At 34.8% G+C, this 20926-nt stretch overlaps 1 protein-coding gene across 4 annotated transcripts; it reads right to left on the bottom strand.

The window, feature by feature from the left end:
- Positions 1-3679: 3679 nt before the first annotated feature.
- Positions 3680-19205, bottom strand: LOC102628206 (uncharacterized). 4 transcript variants are annotated; one of them, XR_008051548.1, is made up of 2 exons: positions 18881-19205; positions 3680-4071 (listed from the first exon to the last, which is right to left on the bottom strand). XR_008051548.1 is itself a non-coding variant. In XM_052433139.1 (2 exons), the coding sequence occupies exon 1, from the start codon at positions 5423-5425 to the stop codon at positions 4496-4498; it is 930 nt and encodes a 309-aa protein (XP_052289099.1). In that variant the 5' UTR covers positions 5426-5857; the 3' UTR covers positions 3680-4071; positions 4338-4495. The 4 variants fall into 4 exon arrangements, 1 of the variants encoding a protein (XP_052289099.1); XM_052433139.1 differs by lacking the exon at positions 18881-19205 and adding an exon at positions 4338-5857; XR_008051547.1 differs by lacking the exon at positions 18881-19205 and adding an exon at positions 5867-5904 and having other exon boundaries at positions 3793-4071.
- Between the last annotated feature and the right edge of the window lie 1721 nt (positions 19206-20926).

Below are 20926 nucleotides of genomic sequence, written 5' to 3'. Positions count from 1 at the left end.
CACTACACATTTTGTTGGAGCTAATATAATCATTTTATGATATAAAAATAAATAGTTTGAACAAGTAAAAGGAGCCAAGTGATGAGAAAAAGAAATTATGAAGAACCTTATAATTGATAAATTGTGAGAATTATTAATTTATTTGAATCTTTGAAAACTACAATCACTTTTTTGAACATTAATGGGGTGCATGAAAACACAAAATGTAGGGGAAAATATCCCTACCCCATCAGATTTTAAAATTCTCTACATGTGCCTCTAAATATTTATAAAATGTCAAGTATGTAAATGGTGGAGTGGTCCCTTGTTATCGTTTTTCATGATGTTTTTGTATTTCTATCGAGTCTAACTTATTGCTTGGGCTTTCCTATTTATTCAAGTTCATGGATTATGAGGGATAATACACATTGCGTCCCCATTGAGGTTCAATTCAAAGAAACGGAGAATAAGTCAAAATTAGGGATGGCAAAAATCCCTATGGGGACAGGTATCTTTGGGGATTTTTTTTCATTCGGGGAGGGTATGAACATAATTTCATACCCACTTTTTTATTTGGGGAAGGGACGGAGAAATTTTTTTACCCAATTTCTTATTCAGGGAGGGGACGGGGATGAGGTGGAATCCCCATCCCCTACCCATTTCCCCATTTTAATTTTTAATTTTATTTTAATTTTTTAAAATTACTAGTAAATAAATTATAAAATTTAAATTATAAAATTATAAATATTGGTAAAAATAAAAAATATCAAAATATTTATATTATTAAACTTGTAGGCCTAATTAACTAATTAAAGTCCTAAATTTTTATTTAGGACATTAAAAAGACCGAGTATATTCTATTAGCCCAAATTTTTTTTAATTTTAATATTCTTTAAATATTTTAAACTTAAATCTATTTTTTATTTATTTTTAGATGTTATAATTGCCCACAATGAATCACAATTTTAATATCTAGTCTAATCTAATATAATATTTGCTCTTGATTTGCTTTAATTTAACTATTGTGTTGTAAAGGGAATAGTCCATATTTATAAAGTGCCCACGCCACCATTGAAAAAGTTAATTTTGAATATAAATTCGATTTTATTTGTAACAATTTTGTATTAGACTATTAATTTGTTCATGATAGTTTGTAAAATAAGTTTGTATCCCTTGCATGCTGCGTTACTTACTAATTTAATGTATGTAACTTTTGTAATGGATATTAATGTAAGATATATTTCGAACTTTACTTTTATTTGAATTTTTTATTTTAATATGATTAACTCAAAATCGAAAAAAAATGTATTAGTTATTCGGAGATCGGGGACCCTCGGGGATCCCATGTTATTATTCGGAGAGGGAATGAGGATTCTCTCAAGTAATTCTGATGAGGACGAGGAGGGGACGGGGACATACGCAAAATATCGGGGATGGGTACGGGGAGATTGGTTCCCTCCCCTCCCCTCCCCTCCCCTCCCCTCCCCCATTGCCATCCTAGTCAAAATTTATAGTTTTGATTTACTTCCTATTCTTTCAACTTTCTTTTCCTAATTTTTCCTTAAGCTCTGACAATTCCTCAATAATTGTTCATGTTCCTTCTTACCTACAATATGACACATATTTACGTGTTTACTCCACAAAATCCCCGAACAATTTTCTGCACTTGAAAAAAAAAATTTTGATTAAGTTTATCCATTAAGATTGATTTGTATTTGTAGTAACTTATTTTGTGCTTAAATGTAAAGCTTTAAAAAAAAAATGCATGCACATTGGTAATTAGATTACCATTCAAAATATGTTTATGAAAATTATAATAGAATAGGCGGGCTAAAGCTAGCCTGCATGGCAGATCAAGCCCACATGCCACAGCCATTAAAAAACAATTTTAATTATGTGCATGCATAAATAATAATAATAATAATAATAATAATAATAATAATCAAGAGCTGGAGTTGCGCTGAAAAGTGCAACGCAGTGCAACTAATTAAGCCTAATTAGTCATTTATTGGGACACTTAATTAATTTGTATATGTCGAATGTGGATGAGGAAGCTACTAGCTACGCAAGATTGTTCGTGATTTTATTATTTGATCAGATTTCATTCAGGGAAGAAGATATTTAATCCATTAAACAAAATTTGAAGAAGTAGAAGATATTTTTAGATATTTAGGTAACTGCGGTATTTCGATTTTTTTAGCAAGATTTATGCTGAAAAGTGCAAGGCAGTACAACCACATAAGCCTTTTTTTTTTTTCCCTTTCTTTTATAATTATATTAATAATTATTGAGACTGTTAGGATTATGTGCATGTTAGGTTTCATCTAACTCTAGAAAACATATTATATTATAGAGTTCTTCTCTAATGTGGGCATTCTTATTTTTTTTTTATGCGGACACGCTTTTTATGAGATTGAATAGAGTTAGATTTTAATACTATTAAACTACGTGGCTTTATAATGTATTAAAAAATAACTCTTTTAATTTACACGGCTTAACAGTGTGCCCGTACTTAGGAAAATAAGTAACCCGGATCTGTTTGGTATTAAAGCGGTGTTATCTTTAAGCCATAGTTACATGCGATAAATAAAAAAGCTTACATTGTGAGATAAAAGATGATTGGAGTCTTTGTTTAGTAGTAATGTGTTATGACAGCTAAGTAAGCTTGGAGGGGGTAAAAAAAAAAGGGGATCGTTTGCTTCAATTTTGCGTTTGTCGTAGCGCAACACTTCTAGATGGAGCTTGAAAATATTATTTTTTAATGATGTTCGTTTAAAAGCTACAAATACAAGTCTTTATCAAAGACTTTATGATTATGGTTTTCCCAACTACAGATCTCCAGTAGTAGTGTTTGGCTTGAGAGAAAATCTCAGAGAAAATAATTTTTTGATTTCCAAAACTTTCATTCCATAACAAAGATGATTACATCACATATATTTATACTCACTAATCAATAACTAACTAAGAATTAAATCCAGCTAATCATTTGTTCAGTACACATTGTGTGAGTCATAACAAACTTTAACTAATTGTGCTGAGTTGGTAGTTTGGACTGTTGCATTGCTTAATAGCTTCTGATAGTTTGACTTGAGTTGACCCAAGCTCTGTTTTCTCATGCTCTGCATAATGTGTTGCCTTAATAGTCCTCGGGTCGGGCTTTTAGAGATGACGATGACAGAGAATCTAGTGTGGAAATAGTATAAAGTAAAACAGAAGTAGATTCTGAGAGAACTGAGAAGGACCTATATTTAAATAGTTTGACTTGTTTAGGTTTAACATAGATGAGATTAGTGATACCACGATCGAGAAGGATGAAGAACCTAGTGATAACAATAAGAGGAGAATGAAGAAAAAAAGACAAATGAAACCAACTCCTAAACCTGTTGTTAGGACTAAGCCCCATAGAATATGATATATATATCACTATAACAAAAAAGAGAATAATTGATATTTAAAAACTGTCAAATAAAGGAATATTTGACAATTAAAAAGTGCCAAATATTCCTGTGTCAAATATGCTTATTTGACATTTAGCAAAATTGTCATTTATTTTTGTCAATTAATAATAATCAAGTATTTTTCACAATATAAGATTGTCAAATGTGTATGACACTTAATAATAGTCGTATGCATGTGACATTATTCAAAATGCTCAAATGCAAATGACTTGATAAAAATATCAAATATTATAATTTAAAAAAAAAAAGAAAATTACAATAGTGAAATTCCTTGTCTTGGGCTGCACATTATATATATTATAACATTGAAACCTGATAAAATTCAAAAAATTTCAACTAACTTCAAACACCATAATAAAGCATAGGAAACCTGAATTCATATTAACATATAAATGTATCAAATTTCTTAAGTATAAATCTAAAATAAGATGTTTCTAAAACTATACATTGAGCCTACAGTTAGCATTCCACGATCGGTCCAAAAGTTTTCCATGGCAGCGTTGTACATACAAAAGGAAAAGCTTTTAAATAAATTTCCATTAACCCAATAGATCTCATATTTTATAGCCCTTATATCCTCTTTGATTGTAAATGTGTCTTGGTCTTGAGATCTATATAACTCCGCGGCATAGCCCTACACGTCAAGAAACCAAAATTACTGCCATATACTACTGTTACTGTTTAAGGAAAGGCAAAAAAAGTAAGTCATGGTTACCAGTAAGGCATTGACAAATTTTGATTGAATTAACTGAGAGCTTCTATTATGAATCCAACTAGATGATATAGTTGACTTATGCAATGAAAGTATAAGATATCTATGCACAAAGAGAAGGAAAAATCTATGCATGAAAAATATTAACAATAAACTAATGTACTTCAATTGAATCATATGCTATTTACCTGCATTACTTGTCTCTTTTGTATTTTTTTTTTCAAATCAAGTAACTAACATAAGTGGTCCAATCAGAGCGAATTTCGTTGATCTCATCTTCATTATAAGTATCTTTTTCATTAAATTGACATCAAAAGACAAAAAACTATGTTTATTTGTCACTCCTTCAATTTATAGACTTCATTTTAACCACATTTCCCTGTAAAATCTGCAATAAGTTTTTATGGGAATTTATCCCATTTGCAGAAATAGCCAGCCGAAGATTTCTTTTTTCTGCAGGGAAATCTGGCCATTTTTTATCCACTAGCCTCCATGACGGTGAGTTAGCTGGGTGATGCAGTTTGCCATCAATCACCCTTTCATTGGCATGCCAAGTTAAGTCTTTTACGGTTCGAGGAGATTGAAACATCCTCTTAAACCTTGGTATAAGAGGAAAATACCATAAGATTTTAGCAGGAATTCCCTTACTTTTCTTGGGACTCTTCCATCTTGACATTCCACAAGTGGGACATGCATGTATTTTTTCATATTCTAAGCCTAATGCAACCATAATCTTCTTTGCTTTATATACGGATAAAGGTATTTCATTTTTATCAGGAAGCATATCTGATAAACAACTTAGTAAATCTGAAAAACTTTTGTCTGACCATCCATTTCTTCCTTTTATGTTGTAAAGCCTTGTTAAGGCAGATAACTTAGTGAATTTCACACAGCCAGGAAACAAAGGTTTTTCAGCATCTTTAAGTAGAGTTTCAAAAGACTTAAGGTCACCATTACAAGTGTCAAATGTCTCATTAACCATTTCTACTGTATCACCAGCTTCATCATCTTGTTGACTGCCATCAAATGAAGCTTTTACATTTGATGGTCGTCTACTAGAAGCTCCTTCTCCATGCCAAGTCCATGTTTGATAGTTTTGGTCAATACCTTTCCAATAAAGATGATTCCTTATCTCAACAGGTACATGAAAGACCAAATTACCACATGCTTGGCATGAGCATCTTAAAAGTTCAGGATTACTAGCATGAAGTATTGCAAACTTGAGAAAATCATTTACCCCATTTTCATATTCTATAGATCTTCTATCCATCAACATCTAAGATTTATCCATATTTAAATTATTAACTTTCCTGCAAATGCATCACATAATATTCATTTAGTTTTATTAATATTAAAAAATGATATTGTTTGCAACCACAAAAACAACTGATAAAATTATAGAATTAACCCCAAAAAATAAGGCAATGAGATCACAATTTTACTAATTAAGCAACTAGAGTGTGTCTAATATAGTTTCTACTACAGTATCTCTGTGATTGTTTGTCAAGAATCTAACAGATGTTATGAATAAAATAAATTGATTCTTTCAAAATTGAGAATGAAAGTGAAAATTATTTGTGCGTTCTTTGTTTGTTGAAAGAGAAAAGATATAAGACTTAGTATCAATTAAAAATCCAATTAATTGAGTATAACACTCAAATTATCAAACTAGAAAGAGAGAATTAAAAAAATTTATCAAAATTAAAAGAAAAAATACCTGAAATTCAAGAAGCAAATGAAGCTGACGCATGTTGAGTGTTAGAAAATGTATATTTATAAAGGAGAAAACCGTCATTTTACATTTCAAGTCTTACTAACAACCCTTACTTTTATGTATTTAACCTTCTTGTGATTTAATTACATGTGTTTTATTTTAATTAAGTATTTTATGTATTTTAGGGGCATCATAGTCATTTCACAATAAACGAGAAATCAGATGGCAAAACGGACATCACTTTTGAACTCAGGACGGTCGAAAACCTTAGGAGGAGCATAAAAGGAAAAATGGCACTGTTCACATGTACGGTACTATTCACGTGTACGGTACTGTATACGTTACTGTTCACGACATTGTTCACATAGACGGACCGATGACGTGGCATTGACTGATGAGGTGTCACGATCCTGTTGGACTAAAATTCTTATATACTGTTGATGGTGACGTGGCAGCATATCAGTGGACGAAAAATCTCGCGTACGGTGCATGCATCACACAGGATTAGTTTCAACCAAACCGCGTTACTGTTCATCCGGGTCAAACCGCGTTACTGTTCAAAGTCGGGTCAAACCGTGTTACTGTTCATCCGCGTGGTCAAACCGTGGACTGTTGACTGATGACGTGGCGCAATCCTGAGCGTCCAAACTGTTTTGAATCCGATGGCCATGATTTACTCCATGTATCTATAAAAAGGGGGCCTCTCCCTCCTAATTTTATATCTCTGAATCCATTTTTGGGATCCATTTTCTGTAATTTCTTCTCCATCTTGTATTTTTTTCGTATTTTAATAAATTCCCATTTCGCCCCTAGTTCAATTATGAGTGGCTAATTTTCTTTCAAGCTTGGGTTGAAGGTGAAGTCTCAACATGTGTCATGGGCTTAATTTGATAAATTTATTTTCTCTTCCCCTCTAGTTTTTGTGGATGTTTTGACTTCTCGTCGACAAATAATAATAATCTTGTCTAGATACCGCCTTGGTTACACCGGCTCTCTAGTATGAGGTTATTATTATTTGACACGATAAGCCCTTAGCACCATATTGATTAGAGCGTGGTTCATGAGGTGTGGATTCCCCCCTCATGATTTAATTGGCATTAATACGGATTATTTAGCCCATGATGCATGTTGATACGGATCCAGATACCCAAGTACGTCAATTTAATAGATTTTCTCTTCAATTTATTCTCTCTATTGCAATTCCAATTTTAGAATTTATTCTCGCCATTTTAATTTAAGTCTTAGCATATTCCAAATCATTTCCACCATAAATCCAACCACTCATTTACAAAATTAATTCTACATATAATTAAAATCCACCTCCTCGTGGGATCGACACTCGTCACCATTAATCTATACTACAATAGATTCGTGCGCTTGCGAGTACATTAAAATTTGCACAACAAGTTTTTGGCACCGTTGCCGGGGAGGTAAGTAATTTTAATTCATAGAATTAATTTTTGTGAATAATTTCTTTTATTTATTTTATTGTATTTTTTATTTAAAAAAAAAGCGAATCCGCATTTAGAGGTTAGGAAGTTCTTTTCTCTTTCTCTTCTTTAAAATTCTGTAATTTAATTTTCAATTTATTTTTCTTTGTAATTTATTTTATTTTATTTTAATTAATTTAATTTTAGTTAATTTCTTTCACGTATTTATTTTTGTGTATTTTTATAGAAAGGTTGTAATAGCGCAATAAGGTTAGTATCGTAATTTCTCCCTCTTCTTTATTTTTATTTGTTTTGTTCCCATCTTTATTTTTATTTTATTTGTTTTGCATGCATGGTCGTAGGTCATTATTACCCAATCTTGAACCTATAGACCTTGAACTTGAGAAAACACTTCGCACACACAAACATATTAAAAATAAAATGGATTTGCAACCACAGGAGAGGCCATTTAAGGACTACTTCAGTCCTTTAGCTAATTTGAGCACATCATGCATAAGATACCCTAATGTAACTGCTAGGAGCTTTGAACTAAAACCTAGTGTGCTAAATTGTCTCCCCACATTTTATGGCCTAGAAAATGAGGATCCATATAATCATCTGAATGATTTTCATGCCATTTGTCAAACTTTTAAATATGAAAATTTTTCAGACGATGATGTTAAACTCATATTATTCCCATTTTCTTTAAAGGATAGAGCTCGTTCATGGCTTAATACATTGCCTGCTAATAGCATTGCATCATGGGAACAAATGGTAACGAAATTTTTGAATAAATATTTCCCAGTGCATAAAACCAATGCTATTCGCAGGGAAATCTCAGAGTTTACCCAGAGAGAGGACGAGCAATTTTTCGAAACGTGGGAGCGATTCAATGGGCTACTCTTGAAGTGTCCACATCATGGGTACGAGAAATGGCACCAATGTCAATACTTTTGGGAGGGATTACTACCGAATGTGCAAGAATGGCTAATGGCAACAAGTGGAGGAGAGCTAATGTCAAAAAGTGCATCAGAGATTTGGGAATTCTTCCAGCGGCAAGCGGATAATTCCCAACAACGGAGTCGATCACTCAGGAATACTAGAAGAATTAAAGGAGTAAATGAGGTTCACATTAGCGAGTCAAGTTCAGAAATTAAAGAAGTCAAAGCGATAATTGAAGGTCTCTCTCGACAAATAGCATCGTTATCGACTGCTAAATCAACAGAGCCACATGACCATGACTCATACTCAGATCAAGCCAATGCCATAGGTGTAATGAGAAAACCATCGAATTACAACCCATACTCCAACACATATAACCCTGGATGGAGAGACCACCCCAATTTTTCATGGTCTCAAGGATTCCAACAGAACGGACCAGCAGCTCCAGCTCCACCAATTCCATAAAATCCTCAAGCCTCTCAGCCACTATTTAGACCATACAATCAGAACCAGAACTACACTCAGCCCAGACAATGGGAGGATGCATTCCAGAATTTCAAGAATGTTACTCACTCCACGATTGAGCAACAGAACCGCACCATTGATGGACTACGAAATGAGTTGAGAGCAGGCTTCAATTCACAAGCCCAATCAGTTTCAAGCCTTGAGAAGATGGTGGGACAACTTGCTTCTTCAGTTCAGACTTTGGCAATGACTGTTGAGAAAGGTAAATTTCCAAGTCAACCAGTGCCTAACCCTAAAGGAGTACATGAAGCAAGTACTAGTTCACCACAGCAGCATGGAGAGGTCAAAGCTGTCATGACCTTGCGAAAAGGAAAAGAAGTCGACAACAAAGTGGAGATGCCGGTGACAAAAGAAAATCAAATTGTACCTGTGAATGTTGAGGAATCATCACCGGAGGAGAAAGAAGAAAGCAACCCACGAGAATACGTTCCCAAAGCTCCATTTCCTCAGAGGTTAGCTAAAGGAAAAAAGGGAAAATCCACAGGTGAGATTCTTGAAATCTTTAAACAGGTAAGTGTTAACATCCCTTTACTTGATGCTATAAAGCAAGTTCCATCTTATGCCAAGTTTCTTAAAGACCTTTGTACTAAAAAGAGGAATATGCATGTTCAAAAGAAGGCATTTTTAACAGAAAACGTTAGTTCTATACTCCAACATAAAATTCCTTTAAAATGCAAAGACCCAGGCTCCCCAACTATCTCATGTAGTATAGGGAACCACACAATTGAGAATGCTTTGTTGGATTTAGGAGCTAGTGTAAATTTGTTGCCTTATTCAGTATTTGTGAAACTTGGATTGGGAGAATTACACCCAACTCCAGTGGTGTTATAGCTTGCAGATCGGTCCACGAAAATACCTCGTGGTATTGTGGAGGACGTGCTTATCCAGGTAGACAAGTTTTATTTTCCTGTTGATTTCATTGTAATTGACACTCAACCAATACATGATTCAAGGAAGCACATCCCCATTATTCTAGGCCGACCTTTCTTGGCAACTGCGGATGCTCACATTTAATGCAGGACCGGAAATATGCAGTTGTCCTTCGGCAACATGACTATGGAGCTGAACATCTTCAACATTGCCAAACAACCTCACAGTGCAGATGATGGAATTGTTGATGTGGATTTAATTGAAGCATTAGTTGATGATACTTTTATTTCAAACCTTAGTGATGATCCTTTACAAATATGTTTAACTCACTTTGGTTTGGATTTTGATATTGACAGATCAGTCGATGAGGTCAACGCCCTACTTGACTTCGCACCATCTATGGACACTAATAAATGGAAGTCAAGAGTTGAACAACTAGCACCATCAGAGAAGAAACTCATCCCATCATCAGAATCACCACCGAAACTCGAGCTCAAACCATTACCCAACACTTTGGAATATGCGTTTTTGGGAGAAGAAAGTACTCTACCGGTAATCATCTCATCATCCCTAAATGACGAACAAAAAGGTAAGTTGTTGGATGTTTTAAAAGAGCACAAAGGGGCATTAGGATGGACCATAGCAGACATTAAAGGTATAAACCCAGTAGATTGCATGCATTACATTCACCTTGATGAAAATGCTAAAACTACTAGGGAGATGCAACGTCGGTTAAATCCTAACATGAAAGAAGTTGTTAGAACTGAAGTCCTTAAGCTATTAGATGCAGGTATCATTTATCCAATTTCTGATAGTTCATGGGTCAGTCCTGTGCAAGTTGTCCCCAAAAAGTCAGGAGTCACAGTAGTTACGAATGCTGATAATGAATTGATACCCACTAGAGTGACTACAGGATGGCGTGTATGCATTGATTATAGGAAGTTGAATTCTATCACACGTAAAGACCATTTTCCTTTACCATTTATTGATCAAATGCTTGATAGATTAGCAGGCCATGAATTTTATTGCTTTCTAGATGGCTACTCAGGATATAATCAGATTCCCATAGCACCAAAAGATCAAGAGAAAACTACTTTCACTTGCCCTTTTGGCACATTTGCATATAGGAGAATGCCATTTGGATTATGTAATGCACCTGCTACATTTCAACGATGCATGTTAAGCATTTTTTCTGATATGGTTGAATGATTCCTTGAAGTCTTTATGGATGACTTTTCTGTCTTTGGTAATTCATTTGATCAATGCTTACATCATCTAACACTAGTTCTGCAGAGATGTATCGAGAAGAACTTAGTCTTGAATTGGGAGAAGTGCCATTTTATGGTAAAACAAGGTATTGTTCTCGGTCACATCATTTCGAGCAAAGGTATTGAGGTTGACAAAGCCAAGGTGGATCTCATTTCTAATCTTTCTCCACCTAAAACAGTCAGAGAAGTAAGATCTTTCCTTGGGCATGCTGGTTTCTATAGACGTCTTATTAAAGATTTTAGCAAAGTTTCTAGACCCTTATGCAATTTACTTGCTAAGGATGTACCTTTTGTCTTTGATGATTCATGTCTTATGGCGTTTGAAAAATTAAAACAGTTGTTGACATCATCACCCATCATTCAGGCCCCAAACTGGAGCTTACCATTTGAGCTCATGTGTGATGCATCTGATTATGCAGTAGGAGCAGTATTATGACAAAGAGTTGATCGAATTCCCCACGTTATTTACTATACTAGTATGACATTGAATGATGCACAATTGAACTATTCAACTACTGAAAAAGAAATGCTAGCAGTAGTGTTTGCATTAGAGAAATTTCAATCTTATCTCATTGGTTGTAAAATAATTATATTCACGGATCATGCTGCTCTTAAATATCTTCTCACAAAGAAAGATGCAAAAGCTAGACTAATTCGTTGGGTGTTACTTTTACAGGAATTTGACTTGGAATTCAAAGATAAGAAAGGGACAGAAAATGTTGTGGCGGACCACCTCTCTCGTCTCCATTTTGACACAACTACAGAGCCATTACCATTAAATGAGTCATTCCCTGATGAACAATTGATGAATGTGGAAGTATTACCGTGGTATGCTGACATCGTGAATTATCTTGTTACAGGTCAACTTCCAGAGCATTGGACCAAGCAAGATAAGGCTAAATTCTTTGCAGAGATAAAGAATTTCTTTTGGGATGACCCGTATTTGTTCAAGTATTGTGCTGATCAAATTGTTAGACGATGTGTCCCAGAAAATGAAATTCAGAATATTCTTTCATTCTGCCATGAACAAGCTTGTGGAGGCCATTTCAGTGCTAAGAAAACAGCGACTAAAGTTTTACAATGTGGTTTCAATTGGCCATCTATATTTCGAGACGCTTACACTTTCTGTTCTTCATGTGATAGGTGTCAACGAATGGGGAGCATTACACAAAGGAACATGATGCCACTAAATCCAATTTTAGTGGTTGAGATTTTTGACGTATGGGGTATCGACTTCATGGGACCCTTTCCCCCATCTTTTGGCCATCAATACATATTGGTTGCTGTTGACTACGTATCAAAATGGGTAGAAGCAATTCCATGCAGAACTAATGATCACAAGGTGGTGATAGGATTTTTGAAAAGCAACATTGTCTCGCGCTTTGGATTCCCTCGAGCAATAATCAGTGATGGTGGTGCCCACTTTTGTAACAAAGCATTCAAAGCTCTTTTGACAAAGTATTCAATCACACACAAAGTGGCAACTCCGTATCATCCGCAAACCAGTGGCCAAGTTGAGATATCCAATCGAGAAATAAAGCACATATTAGAAAAAACGGTGAGGCCAGACAGGAAAGATTGGTCATTAAGACTTGATGATGCATTATGGGCATATAGAACGGCTTTCAAGATCCCGATTGGGATGTCACCCTACAGGCTAGTGTATGGAAAAGCTTGCCACCTACCTGTGGAACTCGAGCATCGTGCGTATTAGGCCATCAAGAAATTCAATTTTGACATGCAGCAAGCCAGCTCAGAAAGAAGATTACAGCTGGCAGAACTTGAAGAAATTCGCAATGATGCATACGAAAATGCCAAGATTTACAAGCAACGAATGAAAGTTTTCCATGATAAGCAAATTATGAGAAAATCGTTCACTCCAGGTCAGAAAGTGCTTTTATTCAATTCTCGCTTGCACCTATTCCCAGGTAAGTTACGCTCTCGTTGGTCTGGCCCATTTATTGTTCATACTGTTTTTTCACATGGGGCAATTGAAATTAAGGACCCAAAGAACGGTGTCACGTTTAAAGTTAATGGTCAAAGATTAAAGCCATATCTAGAATACCAACCACATGGAAAAGACATCGAAATAAATTTGAGTGACCCACCAAATTTGAATTGATTTTTTTTTCAGTGATTTGATTTTTTTTTCTTTCTTTATTTTATTCTTTTGCTAATTGAAATTATTTTTGCATAAGTGTGTTTGTTTAACTATTAAGTTTTCTCTTATCATTTTTAATCATGAGTCTCATACTTAGACCATTCCTCCTGAACATTCTTAAACCACTTCAACGTGTCAAAACTCATCTCAAAAGGCAGATTCGATTTTGTAAAACACAACGCATTTGGGCTCTACAACCACCAGAGTTAGTAGCCTATGTTGAGGGTTTAGAACGCCAACTCCGAGACATTGAGAGAAGTGTTTACGACATCCAGTTGGAGCTTGAGGTAAATTCAATAAGAGGACGATTTTAATTTTCTTTGTGTGTTTTAATTTGTTTTTCTATTTGTGTGCTTTAGTTTGTTACCTCGGTGAAGTGGCGGATAACGGTACTCCGTGACAATCAAGTCGGTTACTTCAGTTTCCCATAATAACTGATATTCTGAGGCGAAGGTATGGACAGAAACGAGATTCTAGCGAAGCTTCACAAGCGATTCCCTTCACTTCCTCAGAATGCCCTCCTTACGATCTATAAAGCTCGGTCCGAACGCATGCGATTACTCATGAGGAATAACATACCTGCTGACATCCGTTGGTTAATCGAGGCTAAAGTACGATCGGCAGGTGAGTTACCTCCAAAATTTATTGCATTCATGCCTGGTTGTGGTAAAGGAAATTATGCAAGAAAACGACGAGCTCGAAGAATTTCTGTTGCTTGTCATAAGTGTGCCAGAATGAGTTGCAATAAAAACCCATGTTCTTTAGGAATGATGTCTGATAACAGAGAAGATAAGATTCAATTCATTAGGGATGGCTTGAATAAGGAGTCATTGGATGATATCCTTTTGTCTCTTGAAACGCATCCCAGTGGATATGTGCAAGGAGCGATTCTCCAGTTATGGCCATTATTCCAGAAAGAGCATGCACGATATAGTCTCGGGAATCTGACTATAAACGACCCTGTTTGCCAGTTTATAAGAGAACTGGATAGGAAGCCTATCCTCGACCCATAGAGGGCGTTCAAGCCGTTTCTGGACGTAAAACCAGAGGAAGATGTGAGCCACAGTCGCAACTACCTGTAAATATCCTTTTACTTTATTGTTATTTTATTTCACTATTGTCTTATTGTTTGCATTATTGTCTTTAATCATTTTATTACTGTTTGCTTTTTCCTTTTTACTGTTTCTTTTTTGACTCGCGAGCCACGTGCTTTACCCGTTATTTGACACTGACATGTTACCTCATACACAACTGTGACCCACTGTCACCAAGACTCTTAAATGTGATTTCCTTTTTGTCAAGCACTCACAAATTGTTTTCGAGAAGTATCACAATGGCAGCTACTCCCAATAGACAATTCAAGAACATTTGTGTGCTTTCTGGATTTACCTATGGCAAACATAAAGAGTTCGTTGAGGCAGCTATAGATCTTGGTCGAACCATAGCAGCGAGAAAATTACACTTGGTGTATGGAGGAGGTAACCGAGGATTATCAAAAATGGTCTCAGAAGCAGCTTTTATCAGAGGAAGTCAAGTGTTAGGCATCATCCCAAGAGTTCTAAAACCATTGGGCAGTTCGTCTGACTCATCAACTGGAGAAGAGTTAGTCGTCTGAGGTATGCAAGAAAGAATAACTGAAATGCTTAATCATGCTGATGCTTTTATTTTCCTTCCAGGAGATCTTGCAACACTAGAGGCACTTATCACGCTAGCATCTTGAGCCCATCTGCACATCCACCAAAAACCCATCGGTTTGTTAAATGTCAACAACTTTTATGATGGCTTTATCGCATTTCTTAACCATGCAATAAAAAACTATTTCATTCCCGCTAATGTGAAAAAACTCTTTATTTGTGCTCACACTGCTAATGAGCTACTTGATCTGTTACAAGCTTATAAACCGGAGCCAGACCCCTGGACCTTTGTGTTGGAGCGCCCAAATAATGATGGTAACAGTAGCCGCAGTAAGAAGTACAAATTAGATTTAACTCTCCGCTTGTAAATATTATTTTCTGTGTTGCACCACCCAGGTGATGTTTTCTAAACTCTACTTCTTTCCTTTCAAACATTGAGGACAATGTTTCGTTCTGGTTGGGGGGAGGGAATAGTCGACAATTGTGGAATTTTGGTTAAGTTTTTACTAATTTTTGTTGTAGAAACTAACTGTTGCTAACTTTTTGTGTCGAAGATGGCTGAATATGGAGTGTAGTGACTCTAGAAACGCATCTTCATCGTAAAAAAAAAAAGTAAAAAACTAAAAAAAAAATTTCAGACATTTTCTTTTTCTTTATTATATGTTTATGTTTATGTTTATTTTTCTTCTTTTTAATTTCTCCTCTATCAATATACATTTTCCAACTTTTGAGTCGAAGATGGCTGAATATGGAGTGTAGTTCCTCTAGAAACGCATCTTCTTTAAAATAAAAATAAAAATTATTTTCGTTTTCTATCATTTTACGTGTAACTTTTCTAATTAGTTTTTATGCATCATTTTCACATTTCTGCATGCATATTTTCCTTTCATGTTTAGAATAGGTTGGGGGGTAGAATGTTGTTTAAAAAAAAAAATTTGTGTGATTTGTTTTAACATTGGGTGACATGATTAATTTTAAATTTTAGTATTTGTATTATCTTTGGTCTTAAGTGATGTTACATTATGTTTGCTACTCTACATGTTGATGTCGGAGACATATATGAGTTGCTTGAAGGAATGAACATGTCATAATAAGTACCAAGTGAGTTTTTGAGCCTATCATTTTTCTTGGAGAGTAACCCTTTTGCCCATTCTCTATACAGCTTAGCAGTTTATTATTTTATACACGATCTCTAAATTTCTTTTGAGTTAACCCTAAAAAAAAAAATTGTAAAATAAAAAAAAAAGAGAAAAAAAAATGTGTTGCTACATTAGGAGGCCCATCTAACTAGTAGACATGGATAATTATTTAGAGCCCTAAAAGACGATGGAAATGCCATCTTTGATCTGTTTGAGCCTTTCTAGCCATCCCTTTTATTAAATATCCATAGTTACCCCCTTTGAGCCTTTAAAAAAAAAAAAAAACCTTTTCTTTGTCAACTTATCATCTTGACCCACTCCGATTTGGAGTATTACCCGATATTTTATAAGTTCCATCACCTATTTATGTTTGAGAAAAATATAAATAATTATTTTGTTCAGTGAAGTTATGCAAAAAAAAACAAAAAAAAAACAAAAACAAAAACAAAAGTTGTTGTTTCAAAAGAATAAAAATAAAAATAATAGGTGAAATCCACCTTGCAACTTCCAAAAAAAAAAAAAAAATTCTCTGCATTTTTCTCAAACATACACTTTGTTTTCCTTATTTCCCTTCTTTGTTAACCATGTCCCTAGCCTACGTTACATCCTAATAAAAGTCCTTCTTGATTTTAGGAAACTATAATTCGAAGTAGAAGCTAGTTGTATGGGCTAAAAAATGTAGTGATGCATAATTAAATAAAAAAAAAGATAAATAAAGTGGGTTGACTTACATTTTATTTGACTTGAGATCGTATTATTTCTAAGCTGAGGGCATATTTATTTCATCTTGGTGAGAGCATATGATATCACTTCTTTATTATTTTCTCTCTCAATTACCATTCATTGGAGTGACTATTTTTATTGGGTTTAATTTATTTGTGAGAGTGTCACTACTTCCAGTGAGATTTTGGGGTTTGACATGTCATTCTTGAAAGTAGCGATAACAAAGTCTACTGGGCTAATTCATGTGGATGGTTGATGTGGGTGTGATGTTGCTTTAGACTGGAGATAATGCTTATACTTTTATTTGATTGCTATCATTAATCTGATTGAATAAACACGTGTGTTTCTAAAAAAAATCATTTTGAATTTGAATTTTGTTTTCGCTTTATTTGCTAGGGACTAGCAATAAGCTGGTTGGGGGGTGTGTTGAGTGTTAGAAAATGTATATTTATAAAGGAGAAAACCATCATTTTACATTTCAAGTCTGACTAACAACCCTTACTTTTATGTATTTAACCTTCTTGTGATTTAATTACATGTGTTTTATTTTAATTAAGTATTTTATGTATTTTAGGGGCATCATAGTCATTTCACAATAAACGAGAAATCAGATGGCAAAACGGACATCACTTTTGAACTCAGGACGGTCGAAAACTTTAGGAGGAGCATAAAAGGAAAAATGGCACTGTTCACATGTACGGTACTATTCACGTGTACGGTACTGTATACGTTACTGTTCACGACACTGTTCACATAGACGGACCGATGACGTGGCATTGACTGATGAGGTGTCACGATCCTGTTGGACTAAAATTCTTATGTACTGTTGATGGTGACGTGGCAGCATATCAGTGGACGAAAAATCTCGCGTACGGTGCATGCATCACACAGGATTATTTTCAACCAAACCGCGTTACTGTTCAAAGTCGGGTCAAACCGTGTTACTGTTCATCCGCGTGGTCAAACTGTGGACTGTTGACTGATGACGTGGCGCAATCCTGAGCGTCCAAACTGTTTTGAATCCGATGGCCATGATTTACTCCATGTATCTATAAAAAGGGGGCCTCTCCCCCCTAATTTTATATCTCTGAATCCATTTTTGGGATCCATTTTCTGTAATTCCTTCTCCATCTTGTATTTTCTTCGTATTTTAATAAATTCCCATTTCGCCCCTAGTTCAATTATGAGTGGCTAATTTTCTTTCAAGCTTGGGTTGAAGGTGAAGTCTCAACATGTGTCATGGGCTTAATTTGGTAAATTTATTTTCTCTTCCCCTCTAGTTTTTGTGGATGTTTTGACTTCTCGTCGACAAATAATAATAATCTTGTCTAGATACCGCCTTGGTTACACCGGCTCTCTAGTATAAGGTTATTATTATTTGGCACGATAAGCCCTTAGCACCATATTGATTAGAGCGTGGTTCATGAGGTGTGGATTCCCCCCTCATGATTTAATTGGCATTAATACGGATTATTTAGCCCATGATGCATGTTGATACGGATCCAGATACCCAAGTACGTCAATTTAATAGATTTTCTCTTCAATTTATTCTCTCTATTGCAATTCCAATTTTAGAATTTATTCTCGCCATTTTAATTTAAGTCTTAGCATATTCCAAATCATTTCCACCATAAATCCAACCACTCATTTACAAAATTAATTCTACATATAATTAAAATCCACCTCCTCGTGGGATCGACACTCGTCACCATTAATCTATACTACAATAGATTCGTGCGCTTGCGAGTACATTAAAATTTGCACAACAACGCAAGCTGAACTTCTTCGTGGGTTCTTGAAAAGAGAGAAGGGAGATGAAATTTAAAATTAAGTGATTGATGAAAAAATGAGAGGTGACTGTCATATATAATGAGAATGAAAATGTATGAAACAGACCAAATTGAAACAATAATCACTTCACTTCTTAGAGTGAGTTTACAGACTCAGTAAATAAAATCTCATTAATTAATAAAAATCAATAACATTACTTCTAATCTGCAAGAAATTTGAGAATTGTTACAGTTCTGTAATTTTCCTTTGTTAAAATGTATTAAACAGACCAAATTGAAGCTAAGTGCATTATGTTAATATTATTACAAGAAATATCTCAATAAGATGCTTGTTAAAAACAAAAATAATCTTTTAAAGAGACATTTCATCAAACAAGTAATGTGCATTCAAATAGCATAACAGATACAACACTTGGAATCAATTAAATCAACCCTAGATTGTTTTAAAATACAAATAATTCAACTATAACCCTAAAATTATCAAACCAGAAAGAGAGAAGTAGAAAAAAATTATCAAAATTAAAGGAAACAATACCTGAAATTCCAGAAGCAAATGAGGCTAAAGCAAGCTGAAATTCTTTGTGCGTTCTTCTTCGAGAGAGGATGGAGATGAAATTTGAAATTGAGTGATTGATAAAAAATGCGAGGTGATTATTGAAAAGAAAGTAAGGGGAATGAGTTTGAATTTTCTTAAAAGAAACAAATATGTTCTAAGAACGAAACAAAGGCAGTCTAGTGCTTTTTTTTTTCTTAAGTCCATAAAAGGGAAAAGTAAATAGTAATTATTCAATAAATATATAATATATTTGCCACTTATTTGGTCAAACGTCATAAGTATTTGAGGTTTAAATAAATTGTCATTTATATCACAATTACTCAAATTTTCACAAAATGTCATATATATTTGATATTTCTTAAAAAATGTCAAATATTCTGTTTTTTCTTGTAGTGTATATGGACATGATAGAGTCAATTCTTGGAGAGGACGACCTTGAGGCCTTGAGAGAAAAATAGAATATCTCAAATGAGGTACGGATCATATTTACCCAAAAGAGGAGAGAGACCAAGTAACACACTCGAGGGCATAGTGGCTATGTGCACAATATTTTTTTTATTGTGGGATGAGGTTGCCTATACAACCTTGTTTTAGAAAAATATTGTGTTCATTAAGTCTAGCCCCTTGTCAATTAGCTTTAAATGGGCGGAGAATCTTAGGTGGCATGTATGTATTGTGGGTAAGAGCTGGTTTACCCAAGCCCACTTTTTAAGAGTTAGATAGATGCTTCAAAATGAAAAGTAATTCGAAGAAGCACGATGGTTGGTATTATTTGTCAGTATAGCCTGTTGAAACTAGATTTACCGACCATAAATAAGATTTCAAAGATTGGTAGTTCTAAGTTTGTGGAAAATGGGGTCATTATTAATAGAATTTGAAGTATGGGGTATCATAGATTTTTAGGGAACCGGGTTTGACTCTTATAAAAGGTCTTTTTCTTTATTTTGAGAGTTAGTTTTAGAAAATAACTTATGATATGCTGATACAACTTTGTGGGAAGACCAGCCAAAAACAACAGCTCGGTATCGATCTCATATCAGAGGAGCTTGGCAACATCATCAGTCATACACAGACCTGCTGAGATTAGAAAGTTTGCAGGTGTGTAGACTTGTTCCTTTGCACGAGGCAGGCAGAAACAAGTCATTCAGAGAAAAAAGAAAGGTATAAATTTTGTTAGTGTAGGTTTTTGGTTTTAAAAGATCATATCATTATTTGATTTTATGGAGCAGAAAAAATGTCATCAGGAATTCTTGCGCGATTGAAAAGTTAAAGGAAAGAACAATCAGAAGGAGTTCCAAATAAGAAGAACCGGTTATAGCTTTACCAGCCTGAGGATCATCAATGCAGAAATCTCTTATGGTTGTTTGTTTAAATGTAACAGCAACTGCTTTTCAGACTTCATCAATTCCCAGTGAAGCAACTATAAAGCCTAGCCAAACTATTGTGGAAGCAGAGAGAAGGGAAAAAAGATAAAGATTTGAGCATACTCGGCATGTAGTGCATTATGCTGAAGCCTATGTGAATAAGGAGAAGGCTGAGGAGCTCTATAGATGCCTGGGAACAAAGCAGCAGTAAGAGGTAAAATAATGTATGACTTGTTTGACATTAGAAGTTGCAATATTAATTCGTGCACCTATTAGGCCAATTATTTACATGTGAAATATGTTCCAAAAGGAAATGGAGACCCTGAACGAAGAGCAGAGCTGGACTTGGCCGAGAAAGGAAGCTTAAGAAAAAGGTCAAAAGAGCTAGAGAGCGATTTGTGTAGGGTTGAAGAGTTAAGGAAACAGATTTCACTTTTTGAGAACATACTCTTGGAGAAAGATAAAACTACAGCTAATTAGAGAGAGATAATTAATCAGCTAAATAACGAGCATCAACTGAAGTATAATAAGGGGATTCTTCCTGGCCTTGAATCCCCTTTAAGTTTTGTTCTCGAGAAATATCTTAACTCAGATGTCTCGAGTATCAAAAAAGAGATGGAGGAATCAAAAGCTGAGATACAGGGGAAGGTTGGCTCGAAAG

This window comes from Citrus sinensis, chromosome 9, assembly GCF_022201045.2.
Source record: "Citrus sinensis cultivar Valencia sweet orange chromosome 9, DVS_A1.0, whole genome shotgun sequence".
Taxonomy (NCBI): domain Eukaryota; kingdom Viridiplantae; phylum Streptophyta; class Magnoliopsida; order Sapindales; family Rutaceae; genus Citrus; species Citrus sinensis.
The sequence above is the reverse complement of the archived record's forward strand: the minus strand, read 5'-3'. Positions and strand labels throughout refer to the sequence as shown.